Source organism: Passer montanus, unplaced genomic scaffold, assembly GCF_014805655.1.
Source record: "Passer montanus isolate IOZ18808 unplaced genomic scaffold, ASM1480565v1 scaffold3, whole genome shotgun sequence".
NCBI classification, from domain to species: Eukaryota; Metazoa; Chordata; class Aves; order Passeriformes; family Passeridae; genus Passer; species Passer montanus.
The window spans coordinates 16,229,611-16,245,404 of record NW_024367707.1 but is presented as its reverse complement, the minus strand read 5'-3'; the positions used below and the strand labels follow the sequence as shown (position 1 = coordinate 16,245,404).

At 38.1% G+C, this 15,794-nt stretch overlaps 1 protein-coding gene across 7 annotated transcripts in view; it reads right to left on the bottom strand.

Annotated features, from left to right (window-relative positions):
- Positions 1-15,794, bottom strand: part of MCF2L (MCF.2 cell line derived transforming sequence like) — a 148,159-nt gene that overhangs the window by 58,829 nt on the left and 73,536 nt on the right. For all 7 annotated transcript variants that reach the window (XM_039714393.1, XM_039714382.1, XM_039714384.1 and 4 more), the window contains exon 2: positions 7,904-7,987. In XM_039714393.1, the coding sequence (XP_039570327.1) occupies positions 7,904-7,987 (84 nt within the window). The remainder of the gene's footprint in view (positions 1-7,903; positions 7,988-15,794) is intronic.

The following is a 15,794-nucleotide window of genomic DNA, read 5'->3' as shown; positions in this document are numbered from 1 at the left end:
ATTAGAAGAGCTGAAATACTATCTTTATGTTAATTTGTGGTGAATCTGATTTCTGTTTACCAGCTTACAGGCATGGTGCTGTCACTGAAGCTCGTGGAATCAAAATACATGAAAAAAACCATGTGCTTTGGATACATTTAAACAACAACAAAATGCAACCATTATGCAAATATCACAAGTTTGCAAATATGACCTTTATGATACATCCAAGCATGGCAACACTGAGTCAAGGGAGCTAATTTTAGCTATACAAATATTCACAACACAAATATAAGTTAAGACAAATTTTCACTCTGTTGGTTTTTGTTCAAGATTTCACGATTAAAGCATTCTCCTCTGTTGTTAAAAGCATAATAATTATTGTTTCTGTTGCTTACAAGGTGTTCTGCTTTCTCTAGAGAAACTATTTTTAGACATAATGATACATTATTTGTGGTATCTTCATTGGCTACTTTTTCTGTTCCACTTAATTTCTATAAATAGGACATATGAAACAAAAGAACAACAATAGACTTGCAGGACATGTCCTAAAAGCAGAAGTCTGGACTAGGATTTTCAGGAAGTTCCCAGACCACCACCGATTGCCAAGGGCAAATAGAGCCATCCTGCCTGGTGACTGCCTATTAATTTTCAGTTTCTAGTACAGTCATCTGTGGTTATCTTGGGTGGAGATGACTCTGCCCTGAGCTCTTAGAATCAGTTCTTCACTGATTTTCCATTGCTGTTTCCCTGCTGGGCCACTTGAACACACATATACCTTCAAATGCTCCTCGACTACTTTTCCTTACCAGAACCCTGCTGCTCAAAAGATTTTAGGGCAGAGTGACCTGAAATGCTAAACATAAGAAATTCTGTAAATTTCAGCTTTAACATCACATGTCTTACAGAAGCTGCTCTCTATATTGCAACTTTATGGGTTGGACTCGATGATTTTGAATGTCTCTTCCAACCTAGTGATTCTGTGATTAAATACATGGCCATCAAGGGAAGACAGGGCACTCCAGCCAAAGCAGCTGCTGCTTTAAAATGAGCATTTGTCAGAGAAATTTACAAAATGGCATATGAAACAAAGTAAAAACTCTGCATATTAACTGTGTTTATACTAAATACTAGAAATAGTGAGTTCACTTTTTAAAGTGTCCTTTATATCTTAATGAACTTGACGCAGCAGGAAATTATTGTTTTCCTTTAATCAGAATCATTCTTTTCTTCCTCATTTTTCTTCACCTCTGCAAAAGCAGCATTACACAGTTCATAAAATTAGCTGTGTAAAATGTGATTTCCTTCTCTTCATCCAGAAATAAATCAAGCCACAGAACTTAGGGGGAGGAGATAAAAAGTTTAGGAAGCTAACAGGGATTTTATTGTTGTTCATTTTGGTTTTAGTGAGAGGGAAAGCATTCTACGGAACAATTTCACTTCTTTTATACTTTTTGAAACACAGGTTTAAGGCAAAAAATTCAGACATCTTATTAAAACTAATTAATATAATAATCTTCCATCACATCAGAATTATATACACCAGATTACAAAAGACACAGATGAATTTTTGAGTGCTACAACTCATGCAAGTAATTCAACACATACAGAGTAGTTTTTAAAATGAACTACTGCAATTTTAATCACCATACAAAAAATTAGTAATTTAACAGCAATATTTTAATAAATTCAGGTCGGTTGGTACAGTGACTACATCTAACTACCTCAGTCCTAATCTTTGGAAAATCACCTCTTTTGCATTCCCCTCTAGCTCAGAGTCCTGAAATTCCAGCTGCAGCTGTTGAACAGCCTCAACTGATTTGCTCAGCAAGTTCTGTCCAGAGAGGCACACACAAATCTGCTCTCCTATTTCTAGTCTTACACAGGGATGCACTGCACAACTGGAATTTAATATTTTTATGTGTTTTTAAGACAATCAAGTACCTGAGAGCATTATGAGCATTTTCTTAGTCTAATCTTAGCCTTGTTTTTTTTTAAAACATAAATTTCTGAAAGTATATCAAATCCCCTTATTTTTGTTTAAAAAATTCTGAGCACTGAAAATGTCAGATTGAATGGATCTAGGGAAAGATGCCTTTACCCATGACAGGACAGGGACAGCCTAGATGATCTTTAAAGGTTCCTGCCAACTCAAACCATTCTGTGATTCTATGAAAATGCTGAAATACATTTGGCATCATTACTCTATGAAATATTAAACAAATGCCAGTTGAGTGCCAGCTTTTGTTTTTTTGTTTATTACAAAGAGCCAAAGAGAACACATCAGTCCTTAAGTGGGTGCAATCAGTCTGCAGACATATTACCTGAAACGATTCCCAAGAATTCCTTGATGCTTGTCTTATAACATGAAGCTGTGAGAAACATTCTGCAACTGAGAGGATTGTTACTTTCCAGGTTACAAATGGAAGCACCATAGAAGTAAAGAGGACTGAAGCTTATTTCAGCTATTAAATAAAATAAAAATACCACATAGCTTTAAATTAAGCAGATCTGCTTCCACCCTACTTCTATTAGCATTCATTAATGGAAAATTTTGTTATTATCTGACTTATACATGACTTTGGCAGCCTATTCACATGAAATTTTTTTACAAGATTTAGTGTCAAACAAAAGAAACTGCCTTCATAAAATGGAAATTTTTCAGTGGATAAACCTTGAAAATTCTAGCAAAGCCATGTTAGGTGGAGCTCTTCTAGATATTTCTACGAGCCTTGCTCTAAGGTCTGTTTTTACAACAGTGACAGCCCTGTGTTTTGGATAAACACATATTTTAAAAACATTGAATTGTACTAGCTCCACAGCAAAGTGACTTAACTGTGCTTAGAAAATAACACTTCATGTTCCTAGCTTTTGAACATAATTAACACCAGCAATATCACCAATTGCTAAAATTGTGTGTACCCAGAGCATCTTGATGTTGCGGATGAAAACAGTAGAGAAAATAACCATGGGAAACTAGCTGTACTATTGTGAGATGGGACTGGTAACATTTCCCTTAAAAGTTCCAGTGATTTAGCATTTATTCTTTATATTCTGCTACATCTATATTTTCCCATCACAGCTGCTATGTCTTCTGCATTTGTTTTCTTTTTTATTAAGCTGGTTGGATACAGAAGTGCTAGCCCAAAAAAACTGAACAGCATTTTCGGAATTTCTAATCAAGAGGCATGTTAGTAACTTGGTATCTGAAAACAATCTCAAATGAGACATAATTATTATTCTTTTCAATTTACAAAAGCATTGACAGGGAAAATGACACCTCAAATGAGACATAATTATTCTTTTCAATTTACAAAAGCATTGACAGGGAAAATGACAAAACTTGTGTACTGTACATCTATTGTACAAAACCCACACACAAGTGCACAGCCACACACAAACACAGAGAAAAGGGTCATTCCCCACAACCCTGTCGAAAACACGTTAGTTGTGTGGGGTTTGGTATGGACAGCAAAGTTTGACAGCAGCAAAGAAATTGCTTAGACTTACTTCCAGGAAGGATGAGTAAGAGATTATTTTGTAATGTTTCCCTTACTAGTCTGCTCCTGTTTGCATTGAAAAAAAAGTATTCTCAAAAGTACTCTGACCACCCCCACAAAAAGGAAGTAAGTAGATGGATATAATTAGATGACAGAGCAAAGAGTCTTCTGGCCTGATTCTATAATACAAGTGAAATAGTATTTGGACTATAAGAAAAAATATGACCTCTATGTTGATCAATGTGCACATACAAGATCCAAGAGCATCAGCCTTGTTGAATGCCTCAGATCTAAGAGACGGTGCTTAAAAATTGCAGTCCTGTCAAAGTGAAGTAGTGAAGTCCTCATGTGACTGAGAGAAGGGCTTACTTCAGATTTTTTCTTTTTACTATTGTGGTGGTTCAGCTATTATGCTTGTGCATTTCTGATAAGGAGTTTCTCCTTTCTGCTTGCATAATACACTTAACTGGAGAATTCAGTATTTGAAATTACATGTAGACTTCAATGAGGGACTGGATAAAAGCTTCACTGCATATCCTTTGCAAAGAAAAACAGATTCAGGAGGAATTTATTAAAATGTTCTTTCCTTGAAATGAGAAGTTTTACTTGCATAACTTCACAAGTTATGTGCGTTTTGCTCAGGCTGATCAGCAGCAAATATACTGGCTTAAAAATTGGATTGCAATACATAAATTTGAATCTGAACATATTTGAGCTGGAAATCTCTTAGCCAAGGATTCACTTTTTCCCTTTATCTAGTCCTTTACTACATTTTTGCTTTGATTTTTTTTAAATCTCTACAGACAGCAGGTTTAGCACAGTAAATAAAAAACATGACTTAAGCTTACACCTGTGCAAGGCAAAGGCTGCTAAGCAATACCCCTCCCACTGTCCATACACAACATAGATACTGTCTATATTATATCAGCAACAAAATAAGGCTGATATTTTTAGCAAATTGTTGCAATGTATGTGGTACAGGATCCACTCAGAAATTCTCAAAAGTAATTTTACAGACTGAGCAGCCAGAGCTACTTCAATGGGAACAGTCTGACCAGTGAGGAGTGGTCAGGTCATTCCCACAGAGGAGAGCAAGAGCACATCCGAGAAAATAAACTCAGACAAAGTGAGATACTTACTATTTACAATGATAAAGGTATGAGCATATAGGTGGATATTTATAAACCAAAGGTATAAGCATTTTGAAAGCTAGTACCAATGTTAAATTCTTTAATGGCAGGAAAAACAACTATGAATCAATAGACAAAAATGCAAATAGCATGAACTCATATTTATATTTCCTTTAATGGAAACACTTTGAAGCTGTTCAATGTATAAATAGACATTCAAAGGAAAGGGAGTTAAATTAACTGGCTCAGCAGTCATGGTGGCCAAGTCTCATTTGCACATCACATAGCTCGAATGATTTAAGATGCATATCAACATACACAGGTGTCTGTATGCTCTTCTCCTCTACATTGATTTTAACACATCTGCACACTGTGGTGGCAGACAGACACAAGGCTGGGGGGTAGAAAAGTCACACAGCAGTCATGGGAAGAGAAGACACTTTACTTATGAAAGAAAATATATAACATGAAGACTGTGAGGAATACATAAAGAATACATTTTCCAGAGACTTTCAAATGGACCTTACATTGTGCTTCACGGGATAAAACAAAAAACAAAACAAAAAAAGGCAGAAGACCCCTTTAAATGTGGAAGAAAAAGTGTTTGCACTAATAGTGACTAAAGAAAGCAAAGGCAAAAAAGGTAAAATACTGAACCATGTAGATGTGGCACTTAGTATAGCCTAGCAACAACAAAAGTAACCATTTTAGCCCAGATAAGGACCTTGCTCCACAGAAAGAAAAAACTCCAAAAGAAAATGTAAACAACTGTGCATGAGGTAAAATATTAACTTCAGGGTTCATAAACTTTCTGTGTGAATGATTAATTACAAGCCTCATCCACAGCTTGCCCCACCATTAGATTTAAGCTGAACACGACTGCATACTCAGTGCTGAGCAAGAGCCAGTCTGCAGGAGCACTGAGCACCTTGATTTCATTGCACTTTGAGATCTTTACTGACAAACTGAAGCATTAGTGGAAGTTTTCACTTAATTTTTATTCATTTCAAGTCTAATTTGGATGTTCCTGCAGCATTTCCATTACAATCCAGCACAAGGAGGGACACAAGTAAGAAGTGACCCCGATGTAGACCAAACACAGAAAGCAGCTTGGGAAGGGATACAGCCTCAAGGACAGAAACAGACTGGGTTTCATTCCCTATTCAAGCAAGTGTCCCATGAGACCTAGATACATCCTATTAGAGAAACTAAAGCAATTGTCAAGTACATGTTGAATTGCTGTTAAAAAGCTAACAACTAAAATCAGAAATTTATCTAAAACATTCAGCAATACCTGCAAACATGCTATTTTGCCAAAGGCATTAGTAATCTATGGACTTTCATTTTAATGAGTTTTCTGCCATGTACTTAGATTCTATTCTCAAGGCAACAGTAACAAGCAAAAAAGTCCCATTCACACACTGGGAATGTCTTAAGTGGCCTTAGAGTAAAGCCCCTCTTAAGCTCAACTGTAACAACAAATTGTACATAAATCAAGTATCAAAACATTGGCTCTGTTCCTTCATTCACAGAACCTGTAAAACCACTATTTGGTACAGCACAGAGAATTAACCATCAACAAACATCCTGCAGAAGAACATTAGGATAAAATAAAAAACACCCTGAATTCCAAAGTGAAGGGAAAATGCCTAACACTCAAGTTTCCCAAGAATAATAAAATACAACAATCTAGTCACAGTAATGCAGCTGACCTATTCCTTGAGGAAAATAAAACAAAATTCTAATTGACATGAGTGTGAATAGATAGAAGAAAATAGAATGAGGAATGGCTGCTCTTACTAAGCTCCACTGCCAGCTGGATTTATGACACTTGTGGATTTGTGAACTCAACAACTCATCTACCACAGTCACCAGTTTCCCCCCTCACTTCAGAGGGGCAAAATACAAATTCCATTGCCAGGTGGATTTATTGAGTACTGAAGACACTTGTGGATTTGTGAACTCAACAACTCATCTACCACAGTCACCAGTTTCCCCCCTCACTTCAGAGGGGCAAAATACAAACCCTACTTACAAGTTTCATAGATACCCTGATTCTTGCATAACACTCTTATGGGACATTTTCTACCCATGGATAAGAATGAGCTTAGAAAGTAAAAAAAATAAATTCCCAGAGAAGAATTGTAGCTTAAACACTATAATTTCAAATGAAGCATGAACAGCCAACTTAATAAAAAATATCTTGTTTTCCAAGTGCTACCACCACCCGACAGAAAGCACAGTCACTGCTGAAGACCCACAGTTCAGCTTGTGTAGCAGAAATAAATCATAATTAATAGTTAATTATGAGTATAACAAGATTCAGTGAGCTCTTGCCAAGTAAAGCATTGCATTGTTTCATTCCCCTGTTTCTCTGGATCCGATGCAGGATGGGATTCAAAGGGAGAGGGAACAGTCATAGAGTCCAGCTGTAGCTCAGAGCAGTAAATTTCCTTTGTGCTGAAGGATGCAGGGCAGCTCTGCAAAGCCACTGATGCTCTCCCTTTTTGTGTACTGGAGGGAGGCAGGACAGGGCCATAACTCCAGCAAGTTCACAGCTGCACACCTGCAAGAGCTTTTACAGGCAGAAGACAGGAGAATAAACTCAGAAGCTTATCAGATACCTTCTTCCACTCAGCCTGATCAGTGAGCAGAGGCACCATCTCCCTTGCCCATTATCAGCCAGCCACGGGCTCAGCGTGGAGATGGAGCAAGCTCAGCAGCCAACACTGCATGGCACAAACACCCCCATCACCAACCTGGCACAGGTGGCCCAGGGGCACAGACTCTGTGCTGTGTGCATGTGGCTGTGCTGCTTTTGGAGACAGCCTCATACCCAAAAGCAGGCTCCTTTGCAGAAGGCAGTCAGCAATACCAAGTCAAAAATCTTGCCCAGAACTCGATGCTGCACTTGTCTGAGCACAGGACTGATGCTGTGGGGGAACATGGTACCGTGGTGCTTTGGTCACAACCAAGGTGTCAGCCTGGGCTTCAGTATCAAACACACAGCAGAGCCCATGGCACCTGGGGCTGTGAGCTGAGGACTGCAATACCATAGCAACCACCAGAGCATCCATGCTGCAATCTCCAGATAACTGGAAAATTACCTGTAATTTTATAATTTCTATTATACTTTAAAAAAATCTTTAAAAAATCCTTAAATAACAAGCCTTAGTAGCCTGAATTTTGAGTTACTCATTGATTTCTCATATAAGAGTTCTTGGAGACTAAAAGGACAGCAGGCTGTACCGTGCATTAAGGCAATGTGTATAAGAGGGAACAACATAGTCTTACCTGACAGATAAGCAAATTGTTTCTTTAATTGGTCCTGAATATCTGCAGCATAGAGGGGAATGATATCCTGATGCATGATTTCATCTGTGAAGAGAAAAAAAAATTGCATTGCAAAGTCATTTTAAGCAAAATTTCACAGCACACATTAAAAAAAAATCCCTAAATCACAAAACTCAGAAAACTGTCTAACTTTTGAAAATACGTGAAAATCTTTGGAGTCTTTCACGTGTTTGCCAAGGGCAAACTTTTCTTTGAAGAGCACACATATAAAAGGGGAATTTACATTTACTGACATTTAGAAGCAGTAGAGAACTGCCACTGAACAAAACACTGTAGAACTAATATTCCTCAGGAATGGCATTAAACAGTGGGATTTTTACATATTAAATTCAATTTTTATTAAAATCTTCTCAATCAAACAAAACCAAGAAACTTATGATTTCCCTAGCCTGTCATCTAGATTCAAATACCCCAGGAAAACAGCATTAAATAAGATAGATAGAACTGGTTTGGAAGTACATCCTCCCCTTGAAAGCACACACACACACACTCTACCTCCACCCTGAAAAGCAATGCTTAAGCTTTTATCTCAGCCCTTCCCCTTCAGCTTAGTGACAACCACTCTGCTTTCCCAACCCTTGGTTTTCTGTCCCAGTGTTTCAGCAGAGGCATTTCCCACAGCATGTTTCCAGAGGTCAAGCAGAAGCCTGAGTTTCGCTGATTGTGACAAATACTGCATGACAGAGTTGCTTAATTAATAAACTAAGATCTCATTTTTTACAAGGAAACAAGAAGTTTTACTCTTTTGCAATTCCTAAAAAATAATTATTCCACATGTTAGCCTCATTGAATAGTACAGAAGAGACAACATAGCTGTTTCTTTAATTGGTTATGAACATTTCTTTTAATCTGGCAGTGTACTGACATTGAAGTTTTGGGTTTTAATGTACATTGAAAGAATGAATGTCATGTGAATTGAATGCCATGAAGATAGGTTTTGACACTCAGAGCTGTGAAAGTGCACAGGAAAAGTAAGTAAAAACCTAAAACTGATGTAAGAATAAGTGTCACCTGCACTGAAGTACAAGCTGAAGTAGAGCTCTGGTCCTCAAGGACGTGATGTCACTGAGGGCTTTCAAAGCTAGATCGTGAGCAGACAGACACTTCTATGAGCAATTCTCACATATGTAAAATTCTGAGAACTGCAATTATTTGAGAATAGCAAAAAAGCCACTTTCAGTTACTTCTTCCAGATAAGCAAGAACTTATACTGTGAAACAGAACTTCTCTGTTCTCTGTGGTCCCGTTGGGCAGAGGAAGAACCATGACCACTTTCAAGGTCACGCACTGATCAGAGCTATTTTCCTGCATCCGGCAAACTGCTGCCTGATCAGAAGACCTCTGCATACCATGCTGTCAAATCCATAAGTGGATACTTTTAACTGTCAAGTCATATTTCACCCAGACCTTCAGTTATGTCACCATTTCAATGTTTTCAACAGAACACTGAACACAGATGTTTCAAAACTCCAGTCTCAGATGGCCAAGTAATTTCCAGAAGGGGAATACCCCACTTCCCCAAAGAAAAAAGTATTTTAGAGATTATTTTTGCTGCCTCTGCCTTATGACACAAGGAGACCTCCTGCAGCAGTGTGTAAAAAACTACACAGCCCTGATTCTGCAAACCAGTATCTGCAGGTGGACTCATTACCTGAATATAAACTCTTACAGGATTAATGCCAATTTTTTGGTGGGAGATGGGAAAATAACATCACCAGAAAATAACATCACCAGGCTCAAGTCACAAGCAGACATAATTTTCATTGTTGCATAGCATGTAGTAAAATAGTTGAATTTTGCGTATGTAAGTAAATCCATGACACACTACACTCTTGGAGGCAGGACATTCCCAAGGAAGAGAAACTATTTATGTATCATTACATATGGATCACTATTTCCCCATGTAGTCCTGAGATGAATCCCACTGTGCCAGGTGAATATCTAAGTCTAGATTTGATTGCTCCAGTGTTCCCTCTGATAGGAGCAGCAGCTTTTGCCACCTACACAGGTCAGCCCCACAGCACTGGTCATATTGCTTCACTGAAATGACAATCTCTTCCTCCCTCTGGTTTTAATCTCAGTTTTAACTCCAATATGAGAGCCTGCTTGTTTGCAGCAGGAGGAGCAGCACAGTGTGTCCACCAACAGACACCAAACCTCTCTTCCTGCTGCACTCCCCTCTACCATCTCATCTTGCTCTTGCTGATTTGGTTTCAAGACATACTTCTAAAAGCCAAGTATGCACTAAGATAGAGCTAATTTTCAATAATTTCAAACAATCAAGATAAAAAATAGCAGCACAAAAAGGTGCAAGGAAATTCAACTCTTGGAATTGCCAACAGGTCACACCCAGCAGCTCAACGGAATACACTTGAACCCAGTATTACCACCCACAGATTTAGCCAGAAATCCCTCTTTGGTATGTTTTCCTTCCGAGGAGATGCAATTGTAAAGACTCATTGCTCTGCACCGTTTCTGTGACTTTTAGCATCCCTCTGGAAAAGAGAGCTCATCACAGTTTGTTTGGGGTTCAATCTGATTTCACTTCAAGGTTGTCCATCATTACTTCAATATGCTATTTCTTTAAAAGGATAAGGCAACAAAAGGCACACATGCTAAATAGACTGTGAGACCACACACTCCTTTACACTCATGGCCTTTGGGGAAAATATTTTCTTGGAAATATTCTTTAAATAGAGAACCTGCCACCTGGTACATTCTCTAGGGATCATTTCCATTTTTGTAAAGCTAATTAAGTGCACATTAAAATACAGAATTACTGAAAATCTGCTCACTGTTTTGTAAGGAGTTTTTATAGGATCAAATTCCACTTGTACTTTAATAGATTAAGATTCACACAGCCCATTATTTTCCCTGTTCTGTTTTCTGCTTTATATAGTATTTTCAACACAGAGACCTAAATAAGAATCTGTCTTACTGGTCCCAAAATTCAAAAATTCATTGCTGAAAAAAGTTGTCCATATCAAAACATGCTTGAATATCCTGTCTTCCCTGAGGAGCTCACTTAAGAAGCTTAAAAGAAAGCCCCTGGGAATGATAGTACATCTGGTATTGTAGCTGATAACAAACAGTAAAATAAGGGTCTTTAAAGTTAGTACTGCTTTTTTATTACTATTTTTCAAACTCCAACACATAAAATAGCTGGGAATGTAAAAAGATTTTTTTAAGCTGATAACTGGAGGTTCTTTAAAAAATCCTCACATTAGCTAGCATTCAAATTGTAAGGGGGGGCAGAAGTGTCACCTTACTAACATAAAGGAATCAGTTAAATATATGGTTCTTATTACAAAAAGCCTTGCTCACTAAATGAGTATAAGGGCGGGCAGAAGTGTCACCTTACTAACATAAAGGAATCAGTTAAATATATGGTTCTTATTACAAAAAGCCTTGCTCACTAAAAATGTGAACCACAATCTTGCAGATATATCATCTTCTAATTAAATTTAAATCTTGCTTTGATAGTCCTGTCTCAATGATAAAGGATGATGGCTTAGAGGGACTTGACCCCATCCCACCAGAAGCACCTGACTGCATTTCAGATGAAGCAGGATGACAGATTTAAGCACGAGGGCACAAAGATAACTTGTGCTTGAATTACCTGGTGCCAGCAAACCCTGAAGAACTTGGGATCTGAGAAAAAAATCAATGTCACTGCAGTCAAGAATTTCCCTTATTGATAAAAAGCTCCTCTTTCTTTTCTGATCAAACTAAAATTCACCATCATTTGTAGTTTGTCTGACATGCTGAAGTAAACCCGTTTTCACAGAAGACAAAATTTGAGTGGACTCTGAACTGACTGCACCCACATTACACATAAGGAAGTCTCTCAACATGACTTGTGAGCCTCCCATAACCAGTTAAATAAAATTCCCAGCAAGCCAGCTGGAATTACACCACCCTTTGAGTGGCTCTACAGGAAATTCTACGGCCATTACTTTATACTGACTTGAAAGCCCATCTATTTGTACACATCCGGACACAGTTATGCCTTTCAGCACAGATCCCAGGAGCACATCTGAAATCAAATGACAAATAATTTTTCTTCCTCCTCTTTCTTTCTGAGTCTGCAAAATTTTAATGAAAACTTGTCTACAGCTTCTCTATGAAATCCATGCCTTAAATTCTAGAAATATTGTATTTTCCTTAACCAGTTTTGCTTTGCTTCTCCTCTGGAAGAGCTTACCCACTCAAAGAGTTGAATGCCTTTATGAAGGGGGTCTTCATTTGAAAAATCTCTTCATTAAACCACCCTTCCATCTGGTAATTAGAAATGCAAGATAATGACTTTCAGAGCAGTCCCTTCATCTCTCTCAGCCCCAAGGCAAATCTTTCATTTCCTCATTCCTCCCTCTTCATCTTCACCCCCCGACCACCACTACTAACAGTCAGCTCCTTTGTGAAGCCCCACCAAGCAAGGAAGAACCAGAGCAGCAGAGCTGGTGCACAGAAGCCCCCTTCTACTCTAAGCCACCTAAAACTAATGAGCTGCTCAAGATGCCAAGTGAGCTTTCCAGCTTTAAAACTGAATTTTAAAAATCACTGCTGATTAGTGACAATGCCTGCAAGCTCAGTGCTTGGTATGCTCAGGCACAACAGCTGCAGATGAGGCTCCTCAGGTCCTCATGCTATTTATAGCCACACTGGGCTGATGACAGGAATTTCTGCAAGTGTTCATAAACTAAGAATTCAAATGTCACCATTTCAAAATACCTTTAGGAAAAGTTCATTTTGATTTCATTTGACTACACCATCATTAAAATGATGGACCAGGAAAAGTGAGCGAATAAATTCAGAAATTTCCATGCAAAACACAGTTGTCTGTTAAAATATAGGTGGGAAGGAAATTACCACCAGGGCAAAACTGTCCTTTTGCAACTTGCTTGTTTCTGGTGAGCTAAAACATCCTAAGCAAGCAGAAAATGCAAGTTCTTTGTTTCTACCATCATCCCAGTAGCTGAGACAAAGAAATATAAAACAGACTAGTGCTCCAAACAGCTTCGTATGATATTAAGTGTCCAGTCAACATTTTTAATTATATAGTTACATAAGAATTTTACTTTTAAGAGCTTTACAGACTACAGCTAAGCTCTATCTCCCATTTCCTCTGCTATTTAGAAAAGACTATTTCCTCTCAAAAGCCCTGGTATGTAAAGCAGATCCTTAAGCTGAGATACCTTTACTTTTAAGAGAATCAATGCTTTATGCAAGTTCCACTTCCACAGCATTGCTAAAATCAATACATCTTCTCAGACTGCCTGGCCTATTGTCACAATATGCAAAGAACAGGACTATTATATACCCAGTGCTCCAACAGGCTAGGATGGAATCCCATGCATCTTCCATGTTAAGTGTGGTAATCACATATCCTCTGAACAGAGAAAGACATAACCCTCCCAGGATTTTCCTGGGAAGCTGTGAGAAAGCTCAGAGAAAAGAATGAAAAACAATTCTTATCTTCACTTGCTGCACCTGTTGTTGTGCACATGTGGAATGTGTTATGGAGATTTGTTTACCAAAGGGTGATTTCTTAATTGGCCACTGGTGATGGTGTTTGGATTTGAATGACCAGTCTGGTCAAAGCTGTATCAGACTGTCTGCAAGGGCGATGGGTTTTTTTTTAATAGTATAATATAGTATAGTATAGTACAATAAAGAAATTGATCAGCCTTCTGCAATCATGGAATCAATGCTAACTATTCCCTGTTTAGGGGCCTGCTGCTACAATAGTTAACAATCTATTTAAGTCAAGACTTGGAAGTGGTACTGCCAAAGAAAATCTAAAATTTTAGGAACAACATTCCCTGTGTTATAAGCCCAGGCACAGTGGACACAGGCACTTATTCTTTGGGCAGTGTTTTAAGTGTCTAGTGCGTCAGAAAATCTGACAGATCCATCACAAACTCCAGAAATTATATTTCTGCAGCACTGCTCATATTTCCTAAATTTTGGTAGTAATTAAATTATTTCATTAAAATGAAACTAGATAATTCTGCTTCGTTGATCATACCTGAAGAACACCACAACAAGACACACCAATTAATCCCTAAAGGCTACAACTCCAGAATTTAAATATGAGAGGCAGAAACCTGCCATGGATTAAAGAATGAAAAATAAAACCCAACATCTTTGTACAGAAACCTACTGAACTGCCTACTTTACTCAGGTAATTTTTGCTTTCTGCAATCACAATATCCACCCGTTTCTTCTTTGAGATCACAAAGTTGGGGATTTGGCACAAGACTACCTACAAAACTATGAGAATGATGGTTTGGTTTCAGGTAGGGAGATTAAACACTGATCCTTCCTTTAAAAAAAAGAAGTTTTGAGGTATGCTGCACATGCAATGCTCTTGGCTTGGCCCAAAATAGCAGGAGGTATAACAGTTCCCATTTTCTTGAGTCGAATTTTTAAATACCTGCTCAAAAGCACACTTTGAGAGCCAACCAAGGTTTTGATTTCTTTCAAACTCTAATATTACTGGATTTGACTGCTTATTATACATGCTAAAGTATTTTTTTCTCTTTCTTCTTCCACCTCCCCTTTTATGAAAGGCAACAAAGTTCTTCACCTTATTTTGCCAAAATAACATCCCCTCAAAGCACAAACATGAGAGGAAATACAATACCCTCCCTTTCATGTGTAACAGATGCATTCACAGAATACTACAACGAGTGCTAAATACTACAGCTTCTTTCTCCTCTGCTTCATCAGTCACACCTACTAGACAGACTACTCTATAGTCCACAGCTTGTCAGGGATCACCTTTAAGTTTGGATATGGCTTACAAGAGAAATTAAACACTAGCTAATCTGTAACCAGAAGAAAACTGTGTGATAATTAGAAAGTCAATCTAGGGATCAAATCCAAACTCTTAGTATTTCTTTGTTCTTGAAGAAAATACAAAGTAAGACAAAAGGGGATGGGGGTGTGCATTGCAATTTCGCAAGATGTGCTACCAGTCAGCATCTAATCTGTTTTACCAGGCTTTTGCTGCGTGCATGCTCAAGCGCGCCCATTCTGTTTTGGTGAGAAAGACATTCTTTGTGCTATTTCAAGTCACAACTACTACTCTCTTTCCAAACTGAGAAGTAAGGGGAACTTAGAATCATGCCACATAGCCATATTATAGCCTAAAATTGTATGAAGCACAAAATGGGCTTAGAGATAAAGCAGTATCAGTGCCAGGTGTACCTACTACCCAAATGTATAATTAACCTCATGCGTATGGCATGCTCTTACTACTGCAACAACAATATTGCTTTCTTCTTTCCAGGATGTTCTGAAGAAAACCAAGCCTGCTGGTAAACCATTTTCTGTTCTTGCAGGATAGTTTCAGACTGCTAGGAACCACACTTAAATATTGCCAACACTGCAGCATTGTTAACTCCCCAGTACTGCAAATCACGCTGAGTGTACAGAATAAAAATATGTCTAAAGTATTAGATGTACTTAGTCACTTACAAGCAGCAGATTTTGCAAAAAGCAAAGATTTTTTTTTCTAAGTGGAGAAATAGTAGATAAAGACTGAGCAGTAGAGAATGTTCCCCCAGCCAGTACTCAAGTGATAAGAAGGGAAATGACCCAGATGTGTCTCACTCAGTACTTTAGCAAGCAAACCTCTATGGAATAACAAAGACATTAGATTTTGCCAACTGCATTTTAGAAAGATTTAATGCTCTGAGAAAATTATTACAGGGATTTTGCTTTCTAAATACTAAAGCTCTGCAAAGAAGTGGAAGTCTTCCAAACAAAGAAAATGGAAAGATCAACTCTGAGCAGAAGAGCCACATGCAAGCTAAAGGACCCATCT